At 48.9% G+C, this 16,807-nt stretch overlaps 1 protein-coding gene across 1 annotated transcript; it reads right to left on the minus strand.

The window, feature by feature from the left end:
- Positions 1-3,525: 3,525 nt before the first annotated feature.
- On the minus strand, positions 3,526-16,008 carry LOC120846499 (sulfotransferase 1E1). Its single transcript, XM_040218279.1, has 3 exons — positions 15,976-16,008; positions 15,706-15,825; positions 3,526-4,650 (listed from the first exon to the last, which is right to left on the minus strand). Exons 1-3 carry the CDS (start codon positions 16,006-16,008, stop codon positions 3,688-3,690), a joined length of 1,116 nt encoding a protein of 371 aa, XP_040074213.1. The 3' UTR covers positions 3,526-3,687.
- Positions 16,009-16,807: the final 799 nt, after the last annotated feature.

The raw sequence follows: 16,807 nt of genomic DNA on the forward strand, positions 1-16,807 counted from the left end.
TATGGAACCGGAAATCTATCTGGATTCTATCTGGACTCTATCTGGAATTTAGGTTTTCAGAAATTATTCCTTTGTCTGCAATCTGGATTTCGGGTTTCCAGTAACAAATTTCCGGTTCCATAATCCGGATAGTGAAAAGTTATACCGGATTTTTCGGTAGGGCTGCCACTTCAGTCCCGTTAGTACAGTATCCATGACCCGCTGGAAAGTCGCCGGCGCCGTACAGAGTCCGAAGGGCATCACCTTGAACTCGTAAAGTCCATCGGGCGTGACAAAGGCAGTCTTCTCGCGGTCCCGTTCATCGACCTCAATCTGCCAGTAGCCACTCTTCAAGTCCATCGACGAAAAGTACCGGGTGTGGCGTAAACGGTCGAGGGTGTCATCTATGCGGGGAAGCGGATAGACATCTTTCTTTGTAACAGCGTTCAGCCGCCTGTAGTCCACGCAGAACCTAAGGGTTCCGTCTTTCTTCTTCACCAGCACGACTGGAGAGGCCCACGGACTGCTTGAAGGCTGAATAATATCGTCGTCAAGCATTTCTTGAACTTGTTTCTGGATGGTTTCCCTCTCCTTCACCGAAACTCGCTACGGCGACTGATGAATAGGGGGCACGTCATCGTCAGTAACAATTCGATGCTTCGCAACCGCTGTTTGGCGTAGCCTTGACGATGTGGCGAAGCACTCACTGAACTCAGCGAGAACGTCAGTCAGCTGTCGTCGTTGTGGGCCTGGGAGGGATGGGTCGATGTCGAGCTTTGACGGCGTGGTTCCCTTGTGGTGCGTCGGAGAGGCGTCTTCTGAGATCACGGCGATGGCGGCCGAGTCCTGAATTTCCTCGACGTAGCCCACAGCTGTACCCTTTGTAAGGTGCTGCGACTCTTGCCGGAAGTTGGTGACAAGGGCTACGGTACGCCCGTCCTGGAGCTCGGTTACGCCTCTTGCAATACCAATCCCTCGTCCAAGGAGAAGTTGGACGCTTCCTTCCAACAGTGCTATCCCGCAGGTGGCTTCGTCGGTCCCGACGGGGACAAAGACACTGGACAGCGGCGGCAGGTTTACGTGGCTGGTAAGGACTCGCACTGCAGCTAACGTCGCTTTGGGATCTTCCGCCGAGGGAACAGGTTTCCGAAGCGTCAGCTTGTTCTCCCCAAGGTCGATGATGGCGCCGTACTCACACAAAAAGTCCATTCCGAGAATGACGTCTCTCGAACAGTCTTGCAGAACGACGAACTTGACAGGGCAGGTTTCACCATGGATCTCAACGCGAGCAGTGCACCTGCCGACAGGCGTGATGAGGTGTCCGCCGGCGGTTCGTATCTGTGGTCCATCCCACGACGTCGTAACTTTCCGAAGGCGACGAGAGAGTCTCCCACTCAAAACGGAGTAATCCGCTCCGGTGTCGACGAGTGCTGTCGCGTCGTGGCCGTCGATGATAACGTTGAGGTTATTCGACACTGTTACAGAAACGTCGTTTCGGGGCGTTGCGGCGTTAGAGTGGGAGAGCTCCGACGATCTTGGAGGATCTTGGCATCGTTCGTCTTTGGCAACACCACCTCCCGGCATTGCCGCGCCTAGTTTTCCCGACGGGACGCAATGGGTGACAGGCTGTCTCGGCGAGACCGGCGGAAGGGCGATGGCGAGCGTCGGGGAGATGGCGAACGGAATACTCGGCGGGGAGACGACTCAGGAGTTGAAGAGCGGCGGAGGTAGTCCTCGATGTCCCGAGGTCGCTCTCCAAGACGTGGTCGAGGGTCGTTGGGCGCGAACCCTCGTAGGCCGAGCTGGCGGTAGGGGCATCGTCGGTAGATATGGTCGGCTTCCCCGCAGTGGTAGCACAACGGGCGTCGATCAGCCGTCCTCCACACGTCGGTCTTCCTTGGCGCAACTTGTTCTGGACGAACGTGTGCCCGATCTTCCTGGCGTCGGGAATGCTGCGGCTCTGGAAGCACACGTCGGGGAGGCGCCATGTACGGACGCGGTGCTGATGGTGCTCGGCGGAGCATTTCGGCGTAGCTTACGGCTGGCTCCTGCTGTGCTGCTGCGGTGACGGCAACCTCGGGATGGAAAGCTCGGTGAACTTCCTCTCGGACGACGTCGGCGAGTGACAGTGAGGCTGGGCGATCTGCAGCAGGTAGAATCTTCCGGAGCTCTTCCCGGACGATATCCCGGACGATATCCCGAAGGCTGTCGACACCGGTGGTGTTCAGGTCCGGAAGTGTAGCTGCGACGGTTGGAGAAGTAGGCGCGCCGGCGAGTCGGTGGTAGTGGCTTGCTCGGGCCGTCAGTGCGCGCTCGATGTTCGTGGCTTCACTCACAAATGCATCGACGGTCGTCGGGGGATTGCGAACCAGGCCTCCAAAAATTTCTGCCTTGACGCCTCGCATGAGGATTCGAAGTTTCTTTTCCTCAGCGGCCTGCGGGTCTGCTCGGGCACTTAGACGCAGAACATCCTCTACAAAGCTGGTCAGGCTTTCATTGGGGCCCTGCACCCTTGTTTGAAGCAGGTCCTCTGCTCGCTGGCGACGATGGTGGTTAATGAATGTTCGTTTGAGTTCGGCGACGCAGGACTCCCATGTGGGGAAGGAGGCTTCGTGGTTTTCAAACCAGTGCCTCGCAGTGCCTTCAAGCGAGAAGTAAAGGTTGTGGAGGCACTGCTCGGTCGTCCATCCGTTGTGGCGGGCTACACGTTCGTAGTGTCGCAGCCAGTCTTCGATGTCTTCGTGGATCTCCCCGTGGAAAGGCGTCGGAGTCCGGGGTGCGACGGGCAGGATGACGACGCTGGCGGTGGACGGGTTCTGCGACGACTGGCTGTCCATCGTTGGTCTCGTTGGCTGCTTAGTCTTGGGCGGCAGAGGTCCGAATTCCGGGTGTAGGCCTTGGGTGCGACGGCTGAACCGGATCTCGGAAGTGCTTTCGTTGGTTCTTCGTGGGCTAGGCGTCGGACTTGGACTGCGGGCCCTCGGAGGGGTACGCGGCAGGGGCATGCGGTACCCCGCACCTCCACCAAAATGTCACGGGTGGTGACCAAAAGAAACAATAAATACACAGAAAGAAATAGACGTTTAATGTGGCGAACTTGTGCCAAAAATAAAAGGAAATAGAAAAATAACAACAGAGCATCGCGGGCGTCGAAGGCGGCGAAGCAGCAAGGTCGAACGCTGAGGCGAAACTGACTCGACAAGGTCGCGGGCGGCCTCTTATCTAGAGTGCGTCGCTATCTCGAAGATTCGGCGAAAGCGGCTCGAGCGTCGCGTGATCGGGCGAGAATGAACACGCACTTTCTAGAAAACAAAAGCAGGAATAAATGATAGAAGTTACATGCGGTACATGAATAAACGAGAACTTTCTGGAGGTCCGTGACTGAGCGTTGCTTTCTCAGCCCTGGGCGCGGCATTATATATAAAATAAACACTTGTGTTACGTCACCAACGTTCGTTATGTCATGCGTGTTAAACACATTAACTTAATACAGTTTTAATGTAGTGAGTGCGCGTCGTGTAAAGAGCACTACGAGAATCAAGATAACGCTTAATTTTGTTTTTATAGTGAATGCAGATCAATTGAATTAACACAGACCGATACGCCTTTGAGCTATATTACACGCTGTACAAAAACCACGTTTGGGAATGAAGCACTTAAAGGTACCCATAGACTTAAATGTCTCTGGGTACCTAGCTGAAAACGCAATCACGGAAGGTCAATATCTTTCCACAACAGCATGACGTCACTATTCTTTGTCTTAGTAGTGATCCAGTCCTTCATTCTGCTTGCCTGATCAGTCGTGAAGTGAAGCTTGTAATCGCCGACGACGCCCTTTCGAATAAACTCTTCCTTCTTCCGCTCGTCTTGAACTGCACCAAGCGGAGCCTTGCAAACCTCAAGCGAGCGTAGAGCCTTCTCGGGGGGCAGCGACAAAAACCGTGACATCATGCCTAACATGTCATCATTAAATATCTTCCTCATCTCCCGCACCTCGACTACCTCGAGTATCCTCCGAAGCAGAGCTTCATCCTGCCTCAACTTACAACCGTAATGCTTTCCGAGGAAGTCGGCGACCTTGAGAATCCCCGAAGACGTGTCCCTCTTGAGCTCTTCGAAAGTCACGAACAAGACGTTGGGGTCGTGTCTATGGTCGTACCAGGAGAGTAGGTGGTAAAAGTAGTCCCCCCAATTTACCCGACCCCTCATGAATCTTTCGAGGAACTGTCCGAAGTCCCCGTCTTCGGGCCGATTGAGAGGTGTACTCAGTATATGATGGTAGTACGAGACGCAACAGTCGTAAGGATTCCTGGTGACGTAGATGTACTTTGCCTGAGGAGAGTACGGTACCTTGTCGAAAGGGAGGTGCGTCTTGATGGCCCCCGGTCGAGACATTCTATCCGGACCTTCGGCGCCGGTAAAGTCGATGAAAGGCGACGCCAGCATAAAATCTACGGAGTTGTCTGGTAGCACGGCATCGTTGAGGATGCAGTGGACGATGCACTGCATCCAGGTGGTACCGCACTTTGGGTAGGAAGCGACGAAGACGTCGTCCGGCCGTGGTTTGTAAGCGAACGCCGATCGGAGGTTGTCCTCTTTGAAGAAAGAGCTGATGTAGATACCATCTACTTCCTTGTAGAACGGCGATGTTACTCCAAGCTTGTCTTGACCCTTCAGCAACAGAAATTGTAGAATTAGCACCATAAGTTCGACAAGAGAACATTATGGGGAACTGTGTAAGGAAACAACACTGCGGGGGCAACTTCCAGTCAGTCAAAGTGGACGAGTATATAGCTCAGCGCGGCAGCAAAGACAGGGTCTTCTGAAGTAGGGGAGTCAGTGCGCAATGTATACAAAACAACAAAGATGTCAGCTTCCGGGTTAAGGGCTGTCAACACAACAGGACACGCTGTTTGCTTTGCACACTATTAGCTTAACGGAAACGAAGGTTTCCACCCTGCTTCCGGTTCGCTTTAGTACGTTTTCTTTTGTTGCCGGGGGAGGGGTGCTAAAATCACTTTCCACTAGCGTCATTGGACGAAGCCTTACCGCTCATTCACACTGGAAGCGGATCCGCGTTCGCAAAGCGGTGGCGAACGCGGTTGTATAAAGATCCAGTACAATTGCACGCGCACTTGATGTCATCGAGTGCGCGTGCAATTGCACTGGATCTTTATACAACCGCGTTCGCAACCGCTTTGCGAACGCGGATCCGCTTCCAGTTTGAATGAGCGGTTAGAGTGTCCTCTTGAGGTGGGACAAAAACCTTCACATTTGAAAAGTGCACACTACATACACACGTAAACAAAACAAGAAAAATAATCTTCCAACATAAGTTTCATAGTTAACACACGTTAAATAAAGATACCCCTGCCCATCGATGTATTGTTAATTTCAATATGTATGACGCTAAGCTGGTTGAGAATGGTCGGAAGAGTGTATGTTAATGTGCGATGGCCATAATTTGTTCCAATAAATGGTCCTTCCCAAGGTCACATATGATCATGTTGCATATATAATCTTTTTCTGTTAAATTCGTTCATTTTTTATAGCGATTGTTCATCTACCAGTTTTATACCTAGCACGCAAATTCAAGATTCATAAAAATCCTGAATCTTCATTATACGAAGTTTTCTGATATATTGTCTGCTGGACATTCAGTTGAATCGTAGCAAATGCTCCTCAGTATTTCTTTTTCTTCTCCATTTGGTTTTCAAGCGCACTTTTTTCAGAGCCTCGTTACAAATCCTGGGGTAGGTCACGACACCACCCCCGTCTCCCTTTGCAGTCCACACCACTACACCCCGTTCACCCCTAAGCAGACACACTGCGGTGGGAGATACGCTCTCGCCAGACCAATCAAACGCCTCCCTTTCATCACCTGACCCAGCTCTGCGCGCGAGGCAGTGGGCGAGAGCGTGATCACGTCACGAAGGATCGACGTATGACTGGTCCAACGTGCTCGTGGCTTTCCCTGCAGTCTCAGCTTAGGGAAGGTTAAAAGGCGCGAGTGGAAACAGGACGAAAACGTAGACACGTGCGACAAGGACGTGTACACGCGTACCAACTAAAGTCCTTTGATACTTCGTTTACAAGTAACAACCAATACATATGACAAAGCACATTCATCTGGAGCAAAAAGGCGGCATTCAGTTCAAACCTCTGCTGTGCACCGCCATTCGCTTCCTAAGACCTGCACTGCCACGCAGTCGGCGCTTCGAAGAATGTCGCCTGCTTGTAGAAAGCTCTTATCTAGGGATTTTAGTACCAACTATACTCCGTTTCGCCTTATGTTGTACCGCAGTGAAGGCTAGAAGCGCGAGCCCATAGCGTTGGCAGCACTGATCTCTATTGTAGTAGGCTGGATCGCGGACCGCGTCTTCGGCAGCTGGGGCCGAGTGTCGCCACCGGCGGCCATTGATTGACACCAGCCAATGCGTGGGACTCTATGGGAAGAACTAGAAAAAGTGACGTTTCCCCCGTTTCTAAGTTGTTGTCGGCACTGAAACGTTTCGGAGACTTTTTGATAAGCCGGTCAAATAGCTTGCGTACAAATAATAAAACTGGCAACCCTCGCGCAGTTCTTATAAATAAATATTTTGTGGTCGAGAGTGACTCCGCTCTAGTGCAGCTCACTGAGACGAGAGTTACCTAGAGTTACCGTGGAGTCGGTGGCGGTTTCGTTGAGTTGGGTTTAGCAGACGACAAGCTCGAAGGCTTTGCTACGCGGAAGCCGCTGCCGAGGTGGAACTTCTTTGTCATTTATCAACTTCTGGGCTTCCCCGAGGACGGTCTCATTGACGGCAAGTTCCTTTGTTTACTCCAATACGAGAGGAAGCTTGCCGGCTCAGCCGTAGGTGCTCCAGTACGTTTGATTTTTTTCATCGGCGTTCGAACGTTTGACAAATACCGATTCGATCTGCAAACACCCGACATAAGGATCGCAGCGCACCATAAAATACCCGCCTCTTAGCACAGCGTGCATGCTTCAATATTCTTACTTTTTTTTGCGTGAATTGCCTGGTGTCAAGCAAGGGCCGCCGGCGGCGACACCGGCGGGCTCCCCATTCGCGATCCACTACAATGGAGATCAGTGGTTGGCAGCTGCCCTTGGTGCCCGAGAGCTTGTGCCGCCGAGATGTACCCTAGAGCGAGGTGCTCGCGCTTGTAGCCTTTCCAGCGGTACAAGACAAGGTCACGAAAGTTTCATTATATTAATGGCGAGATGTTTTAGTGGCGCCCTCCTATGGTTACCTTTCGTGACGTCATTACCTTGCGAACGACAAGTTGGATGGTGTTTGTAAGGAGCATGGTGGAAGCTTGAAACCATCGCGCTCTTAAAAAAACACTACCAGCACCGTCGAAATTGAAGTTCTTCCATTTCTCTTATTTCCGTCGAAGAGAAATCCTTTACTGACGTCGTAGTCAGCATTCGGCCAACGGCGGAAGGCTGACCACAGCGACGCTTTCGATCGCGCACGTCGCCAATAGACCGTATTACCGAAAGAGGGAGAGAGAGAGAGAAAGCGGGAAAGGGCTGCCACGAGTCTTCCTCCTTGCTGTGTTCGGGCAAACGGGAGAAAGTTCGGGATAGCGGTCACGAAACTGTAGTTCGTCGGAGGCCGTCATTTTCGCACGTCAGCGGCAGATGGAAAAGGTCGTTTTTATCTGCCCGGAGCGCAGTATCCCGGCGAGAAGAAAGAAATGGAGGTCATTTTTTTTCTTCTTTATTTTCTTCGTTTCAGCTGAAGTCCGGGCGCAGCGACGGTACGGCACGACGGACACAATCAAGCAGCGCTCAATAATGCATCGTCACAGCGCTTGTTTTGTTTTTGTTTTGTTTTGCTCTTTTTTGCGTTTGCCGTCACCGGTTGAGCTAATCACGCACACAGAAAAGCATAAGGTCATTGCAATAGACGCTAGAGGCTCAGCTGGCGCTAGTGTCTACGAAACTTCCGGTTACAAATTGAAGCAGACAGCAACCAGTCTTACTTTCCCAGTCTTCCTCTGCATTCCTACGGGAAAACGTACGTGATAGTTTTCTTTTCACCAGGGAATATTAGAAATCAGCTATAGTTTTTTTACTTGTAAAGTGTACTATGTCGTTTTATTCGCATTATAAAAGTGCGATTGATTTAGTTAATTGATTTTTTTATTACTGAATGATGTTTAATTTGGCAAAAAATGAGGCCCAGGTCTGTGTTGTAAAGCATGATATGTCAATACAAGCTATCAATTCGAGCAAGATGAACAGTTAAAAAGTGTGTAGGGTTAATTCAAACTGTAATAGCATTCGAGCTGGAATAGAACACGTACTGAACCAGTACATGTTCTTCGTCCCATAACTCCATGCTTCGTTCTTGTCGTCTGTTTTGATTGTTGGATTTGGTATATATGAGCACCGTTTCGGTGTTTTTTCAAGCTTATTCATTTTGTGTGCTTCATATAGAATTTATTATAGGCGTAAATACGTGCTCTATAACAGCAGTCTGTAACGTCAACACGTATTATACATGTGAATTGGGCTCCTTTAGCGCAGTGTTCGACGCCATGAAATCTAAAGAAAAGCGCTCTAAGTGGCACATATTTTTGTACATCCGATTGTAAAACGTTCCAAACTTTTTATTCTGTCACAACACTAAATGATATTTGCTCTTATAATCGAGCGCGAAGAGAAATTGCATTTGCGTTTTCCCATAGGAATGCATTACCGGAAGTCAAATTTAGAATGGTTGTTGTCTGCTTCAATATGCAACAGCACACTAGCTCCACCTGAACCTCTGTCGTTTATTGTTAATCGCAAAAACTCACCCACACACACACAAAAAGGCGATGAGCGCAAGGATGTTGCACTTTCGAAGTTGTTTAATATAAAGTTCCTTTGTAACAGGTTTCTAGAAGTAGCGACATTCTTTGAAGCGCCGACTGCGTGCCGGTGCAGATTTTAGGAAGCGAATGGCGGCGCACAGCAGACGACTGAACTGAATGACGTCATTTTGTTTCTACGAAATGTGCTTCGTCATTCGTTTAGTCGTCGTCACTTGTTGCATCGGGGGACTTGAGTTTGATAGACTCGTAGGCTCCTATCTTTGGCCGCGCTACGACGTTCGCTATCCATGGAATGACTTGCGCGTTTTACTGTGCAGTTGTTCCGACATAATGCGTGTGGTTCTAACCTTCTGATAATCGGCACGTGACTTTCGTAAGTGGTCTGTAATGCACTTTGTTTCCTAATCTGAGTCTGGAGAGTTTCCTAGGGGAACGCGTCGCTTTCGTTGGATTGCCATTTCATTGCCTAACGTTGTTGAACTGTTTTCGATATTCTTAGTAGTTATACAAAAAAAAAAAAAAAAGAAACTCGAAAATATAAAATTGCGTGAAACGCTATGTACTAAAACACAAACGGATTTATAAAATTCGAGAAAGCGAAATATTTGTGTGGCCATGTTTTTGCAGGCAACGTGCGGTAACGAAAACCCCAAATGGTTTGCATGTAAGTGGCAGCAAGGTTATGATTCTAGCAGAATTTCATCTCTCCCCCTATAGGCAAGAGTACAAATGCCAGGCCTACGGAACAGTACAAAACTCCAGTATTACCCAACAAAAGTTGTATTACATCACTGAAAAAAAAAAAAAAGCTTTTTCCTTTTGGTATATCCTGAAAGCGCTCCAATTGCATAGCCCTTATAGGTTCTCTTGCACGTTATGGTGCCACCTGTCGTCACGGTATCACGTGACGTGCCATGCTGTTACGTCAAGTGACGCCGTGACGTCACAATGTCGCGTGACGTCATAGTGTTATGAACACCGCGATGAAGTTAAGGTGAACCATATAAAATTTGAACGAGTCGCGCGAATACCGCGACGCCATCCGCGTGATGTCACCAACGAAGCTGTATTCCAAACGTATGAACACGTTTGGCCATATAAATGCAATTTTTTTAAAATTTTATTTAGGAATACTGCAGGCCAATTGGCGGCCCAAGCAGGATTTGGGTCAAAAACCCCAATCCTGCTTGGAGAGCAGGATTGGGGTTTTTGAGAGTCAAAAAAGCGCAACACCAGGTGATCCGTAAAATGGGAGAGGGGAACAGGGGAAAATTATGCAAAAATTGTAATAAAGCACATGTAATGGCTAACAACAAAGTTGGGAGGGGTGGCGGTAGTGGGGAACAGGAAAATACAACACATTGCGAAGAGTTACACATCAAACAAACGCTCAATCGGCTCCAAAACATTGTCAGATATAAATATGTGATGAGGTAGGTTGTTCCATTCTGTTATGGTTCTGGGAAAAAAGGAGTATTTAAATGCATTTCTTCGAGCGAATACTGGAGTTATTTTATACGGATGGTCATGCCTTGTGCACCTAGTCGAGGATGGGTGAAAAAAGGACGACGCTTCAAGCCGGAGTTTTTTAAACCAGAGTTGATAAAGAAATTTTAGTCTAGCTAGCTTCCTTCGTGATTCAAGAGAGATGATGTTGTTACTTTGAATTAAGGCAGCAGGTGAGTCATGCGGGTGGTAGCGATTAAATAAAAAACGAGCTGCTTGCTTTTGAACATCTTCCAGTATCTTGATATATTGTTTGTGAATGGACCCCAGACTGTACAGGCGTATTCTAACTTCGTTCTTATTGGTTATAGGCTAAAAGTTTCACATGAGAAGGCACGTGCTTAAGCTTGTGCCTTATCATACCCAGTTTTCGACGGGCAGCTGCACAAACGTGTTCAATGTGTGAGGACCAAGATAAGATGTAGTTATCACCAATAAAGTATTCACACTGATGAGAGGAGTTTTTGTTAGTGATGCGCATGTACAAGGACGTTTCTTGGTTAAGCTTCATCTCCCAACGATCGCACCAGCTAGAAACTGCATTAAGACTTTCGTTCAGAACAACTTGGTCCCTAGTCAACGAGGTTAAGGGGCTTAGAGTGATAAACCGGAAGTTCGGAAGTGGCACCCCCCCCCCCCCCGGTTGCCGCCATGTTGTACGCAAATGTGACCACTCGTCACGTGACCTCCGAAGAGCCGTGACGTCACAAGTAAGATGGCAGCACCCATAGCTGGCGGATGCGAGTTTGTTCGGTTCGCGGTAGCCGTGATGTGCAGCTGCTTTCCGACGACTTCGGGCTTCTTCGTGTTGGCTGACGCAGGGTATAATAAGAAAATATGAAGGAATGAGACTTTATACCGTTTTTACGCAAGATCGCTCTGGATCATCTGGATATTAACGCCTGTGAGACAGCATCAGCTCTGCATCGCCGTACCGGTGCTCGAATTCCGGGATGTGATCGAGGATCGATAGAACTTTTGAGTGCTTTTAACATGAAATTTTCGCATTCTCTTAGTTTTGTTTTAACCTTGAAATATTTGAGAATCTACGCGAAATGTATACGTCGCGTTAGGGCCTAGGGGAAGTTGTTTCAGCCCTCCGTCACCGAACAACCATAGCAACTTTTAGCGAGGAAGCTCCTGCGATTTTTACCTTTTGTGCTAATCCACAATTTTTCATTCGATCGCTTTTCTTCCTTTTTTTGTGTGTGTGAGTACGAAGTGCACTTATTTTCAGCTACGAGGATGACGTTTTATTGAGTGTGAAGAAGATTAAATCGTTGCAGGCACCTGCTTCAAAGCTATTCGACTTGCTGTAAGAACAACTGTTTTGGTGCGTGCATAGATTAACTGCGCACTTTTTCTCTTTCGTAGGATTTATTGCAGAAATACTCTTTTCCATCACGAGTGCATTGTATTAGTCGGTCAATTATTTACTTGTTCTAATTACCTGGATATTGTGATTCATATTTGTCTTCACCCTTGCCTGGAGAGCAGTCTTGTTGAAATATGTCGACTACCATTCCTTTCGGTCTCTTCAATAGACTCTTTTCAAAAATGTCGGCTGCCTATACTTCGTATCACCGTAACTTGGAAAAGGCCAACCGCCACAGCCCCTCTCGAGCCAATCAGAGAGACGGAGCGAAGGTGTGTGACAAATCTGTGCAGACGAGCACTCTGATGACATGTTGTCATGTGCCTCTCTCCAACGTGTGTATTGACTCACCGAGACGGTAGCCTTTGCCATCTGCCAAATTCTGCTGAAACAAATTACAATAGCTACTACTCTAATTACCCCAAGCTTTCATACTTTGGGCATTTGTTCGACAAGAATGTTATGTCCGCCATCCCTGTGAATTCGGCTCAGCACCTATTGGACTCGAATGCTGCATTAGCGTTCGACGTGAACTGGGGCCCATTCGTGTGCTTTACGCCGAAAAAAATGGTGACAGTTGTGTTGCTTGATGGGATTCTGCAAATGGTCTGTTGTGTCATACATATAGGAAGTGACATGCTATATACCAATGCATCAACACATACTACATACTATTAAACTATATGCTTAGAGGTGCGTTTGTTTTTCAAATTAACAAGTTACAGCAGTGTGCTTTAATGTTATTATCATGTGTGTAGTTTTAAGTATCCTCTCTGCATTGCCAATGAAGGACCCTGGAGGGAATAAATCAATAAATAACATTTTTACATCACTGGAGTTGGTTTTCGGACGCACCACATGTTCAGGAAAGGTTGAACGAGTGCAACCCCATGCAAGAAGTCTGCCAGTCTGGTATGACCCATTCATTAATTCTCTCTCAAAGTTGGAAATTGTGTGCTTCGTGGAGTGGACACAGATAATTGGTGTCAGCAAATTTTTAGGTATTGTCCTTGGACGACAACGGACACCAAAAATCCACTGTCACTGCATTGCCGCTCACCTTCTTTGTCGTGCTTACATCTCGTTGAGGTCATGAACATCAGGAGCTTAGGGGTAATCAGGCATTCAGCATCTTCGATTCAGCACCTTCGTCATCAGGGACAAAGGTCGCCGAAGGTAATCCTCAATCTCCCGTGGTCGCTCCTCGAGACGTGATTGAGGGTCGTTCGGCACGAACCCTCGCAGACCCATCCATTAGTACGGGCAGCTTTGGTAGATATGGTCGGCTTCATGCAGTGGTAGCAAAGTGGTTTTCGGTCGGCCATTCGCATCACCTACGTTTTCCTCGGTGTACTTTGTTGAGCACAGACCTACACACGATGTCGGGAATGCTTCGGCATTGGAGTGTCTCACTGAATTGGCATTAAATACTAAGGGGCAGCCGGTGGCGGTCGTTGTGCCATTGTGGGGTAAGTTGTCCTTGGTTTGTCAGATGCCGCTTCGCTCGCAGAAGTCTCGGTTGAAATACCTGTCAAACTTGTTCCGAAACAATCTCGGCAGTCAAAATAAAAGCCGGGCAACTGATGGCAGGAAATAGCTTCCTGATCTCCTCCCAGACAACGTCGTGGATGATGTCGTGGCTGCCTGGGAGGCTGGCGTCGAAGTAGCAGCTGGACAACTCGAGTGTCGAGACGCCGGGACGTTGTTCATAGTGACAGGCTCGGGCATGCAGTGCACATTCAATGTTGGAAGCCTCGGTGATACGAAAACTTCGACTGTTGTTGGGGGGTTGCGGACAAGGCTGCCGAAGGTGTTGTCCCTTACATGAGGGGCATGGGATTCTTAGGTTCTTGTCTTCTGTAGCATCAAGGTCGGCGTGGGCGTGGGCGCTCGATCAAGCCCAAAACACCCTCCACGAGTGCCGTGGCGCTCTTGTTGGGGCAGTGTCCTGGACAGAATCAAGAATGCGGCTCTCTCCCTTCGATATTGGCTGACGAATGCGCGCTTCAGCTCGATCTTGCAAACTTCCCATGATGTTAAGGAGGACCCATGGCTCTCTGACTAGCGCCGGCAGTTTCTTCCACGAGAAGTATAAGTTCTGCAGGAGCTGGTTGTCTGTCCACCCAATGTGGCGGGCGACACTGTCATATTGTTCAATCCAGCCCTTGACGTCTTCATACACCTTGCGTGAAAAAGCGTCGGAGTGTGATTTGCGACGGGCATGCAAACAATGGTGGGAGGGGATGCAGTTTGCTGCTTCAGGGTTGTCATTGTTGGCTTAGTCAGCTTCGGATTTTCTGGCAGGAGACCGAATTCCGGTGGTTTTTCCTGGTAGCAGCAACTGGCTCGGATTTCAGGTGCTTCAAAGTGTATTACCGAGGTTACTCCTTGTGGTACTCGCTCGTCTTGCGGTTGTTCTGCCAGGCTCGGGTTAGGACTTTGCTTACGGCTCGCCGGGGGTATAAGACGGAGGATAGTCAGCCACCCGTGTCTCATATTCGGGCAACTCGGCTGAGGAGCCGCCGGGTTCACACAGAGTGAAGGGCTATGGGTAAAGTACCCAGCACCTCCACCAGAACATACGATGACAGCCAAGCATGACCTGCAGTGTTTCAGAATAGTGAATATTGATAGATGATAGGACTGGAACAAGGATCCGTGACAATATAACAAAACTCGCAGAAGAGAGTCTATCCTGACCACTGAAGAAGCTGCATTGCTTTAGTGGTATTCTGTCCGAATAAATCCTCTCCTTCGGGGTTTGGCGACTGCCGTGGACGAAATGAACTGAAATGGATGTAGGACCACTTTTTTGTTAATGAGCCACTGCAGAGTGTGGATGAAACGTTTGTGTTGACGAAACGTGCGACAGACTAGCGGGATCAATACCAACTACAACACCTAGGCTCCGTGAAAGTGCACGTCTACGCCGGAACAATTTCGGAAGCAGCACAGCATCATTCAGCACGGCACGGGAACCACCAGCTTCAAGGCAGCCTTCCGGTGGGCCGCACAACCAAAGTGAGGCCTCGGTCATTTGACCGAAGCTGCACCACGATTGCACACCGCCAAGCACGACTCACGCAATATCCGTCGCTAAACTGTGGATCCAAATATATTGCACACGCTTCACTGCAAACCTCGAAGATTACGATGGTCAACGAGAGCACAGAAACGTCACCTTAAATTTTATCCTAGCGGTATCCGAATCAATCCGAGGTCCGAGCAACGTAGGTCAGATTGTCTCTTCCGTGGCAATATCCCAGTCGCTCACCAGCGAAATGAACACCGTTCCTCCGTATTTTCACGTTATACCTACGTCAAGCACCACGCTGAACTCTGAACTCGCTTTCGACCGGCCTCATATGACGGCTTCCGCGTCTGAAATCAACTCGCTGAGGCGAACGACAACCAACAAAGCATCCGACAAGCTCCGGCCCAGTTGGGGCCAGCCGCTGCATGGGCGCTGCCATCTTTTCTGTGACGTCACGTATTTGGTTTGGTCATGTGACGCGTGGTCAAATTTGCGTACAATGGCAGCCGCCTTATGGGGGTCACTTTCGAGTGCAGACCGGAACCCCGGTTTATCGCTCTAAGGCCCTCTACCTCGTTGTCCCTAGTAGAGTTAATATCCTTGAACAATAGACAGTCGTTCGCAAATAAACGAATACTCACGCTTTTATCTGTATAAAAAGCGAGGTCATGAATAAAAATTGAAAAAAAAGAGGGCCAAGGACATTCCCTTGCGGAACACAGCAAGAAGTATGAATTCCTCTACTTCCTTCGTTCGACCTGAATTGCCGTCAAGAACTGTCACATAACATCCTCATGAACTCCTTTCGAAAGTCACGTACCGATTATTAGAAGGTCCAAACCACTGCACGAAGGCGCAACAACTGTCATCGTGGAACGTGCAAGTCATTCCATACGATAAAGAAGGTCGGAGGGCGGCCAACGCTGGGAGCCGACGAGCCAATCAAACAGCGTCGAAAGTGCAACGTCACTGCCCTCATCACCTTTTGCTGTCGGTGTGGTTTTGCCTTCCAATCCAACCACCGTGACCGGGGATTCCACAGTTGCCAACAGAGGGCAGTCTTTCGAAAGGGGTTTGCTTGCTTTGCTGTGCAGTGCGGAGTGAATATAGTTTTCACATTTAAATATTCTAAGCTTAAATGGTAAAACAAAATGGCTAGGTGGCGTAAGCTACCGCCAGATCCAAAGGGCTCAGCCGGATTCATCCATCCATCAATCTATATCGATACAGCGTTCATCAATGCCATACGTACGTCGGCTCCTTCGGACTTGGCTGCCGTAGACATTTCGCTGCAGTCATGACGAAAGCTTTCGGTGCTCGTTTTTTGCTTCAGAAGAGGAACATCGTTGGGTCCGTCAACGGCTCCAAGTGACCTCGGCCAACGAGTCCATTCTGCTTCACTATCACGTTTCGACAGCAACAACTTGGGCTTTTTCGGCGTTGTCTCAGATAAGAGCTCGCAAGGAGGGCTACATTTTATCTTAATCGGACTGCCGGCCAGCTCGGCCGTACAAAAATGGAGACGGCGCATCTGCCGTTTAACCGCACAAGATAAGACGTTGTACGTTAGCACTTGCGCGGCGCCATGCTGGGTGCAAGTGCCTCCAGCGTGTGTGTGTGTGTGTGTTTGTGTGTGTGTGTGTTTGTGTGTGCGTGTGTGTGTGTGTGTGTTCTTTTGTTCTGCGTTCAAAGCATCGCCCGCGAGGGGAAATCTTTGAAAATAGGAAGACGCCAGAGAACAAGTGCCCGATAAAAGCTGCCCGGAATAGGAAATAATAAAAATAAGCACCTATCATAACCCGTAAAGATGTAAACATGCACGACGCGGTCATTTTCATTTACTGATGGGACGGGCATATTAGCAATGTATAGGCGCCACCGGAATGCTGGCGTATCTTGCGAACACTCTACATTCCTTTCGATTGTTATTTGGCTTAGAATCGTCGCTCGTTTATACACACCTGCTATGGAACAGAGGTTTGGGCCTTACATATAGCGAAGTTTAACATCCCTCACTGGCGAAGAAAAATACTCTAACTAAAGCAATTACACTTCTACAATGATAATAAAAGTACTTACTCTTT

Source organism: Ixodes scapularis, unplaced genomic scaffold, assembly GCF_016920785.2.
Source record: "Ixodes scapularis isolate PalLabHiFi unplaced genomic scaffold, ASM1692078v2 PGA_scaffold0__279_contigs__length_252992795, whole genome shotgun sequence".
Classification (NCBI taxonomy): Eukaryota; Metazoa; Arthropoda; class Arachnida; order Ixodida; family Ixodidae; genus Ixodes; species Ixodes scapularis.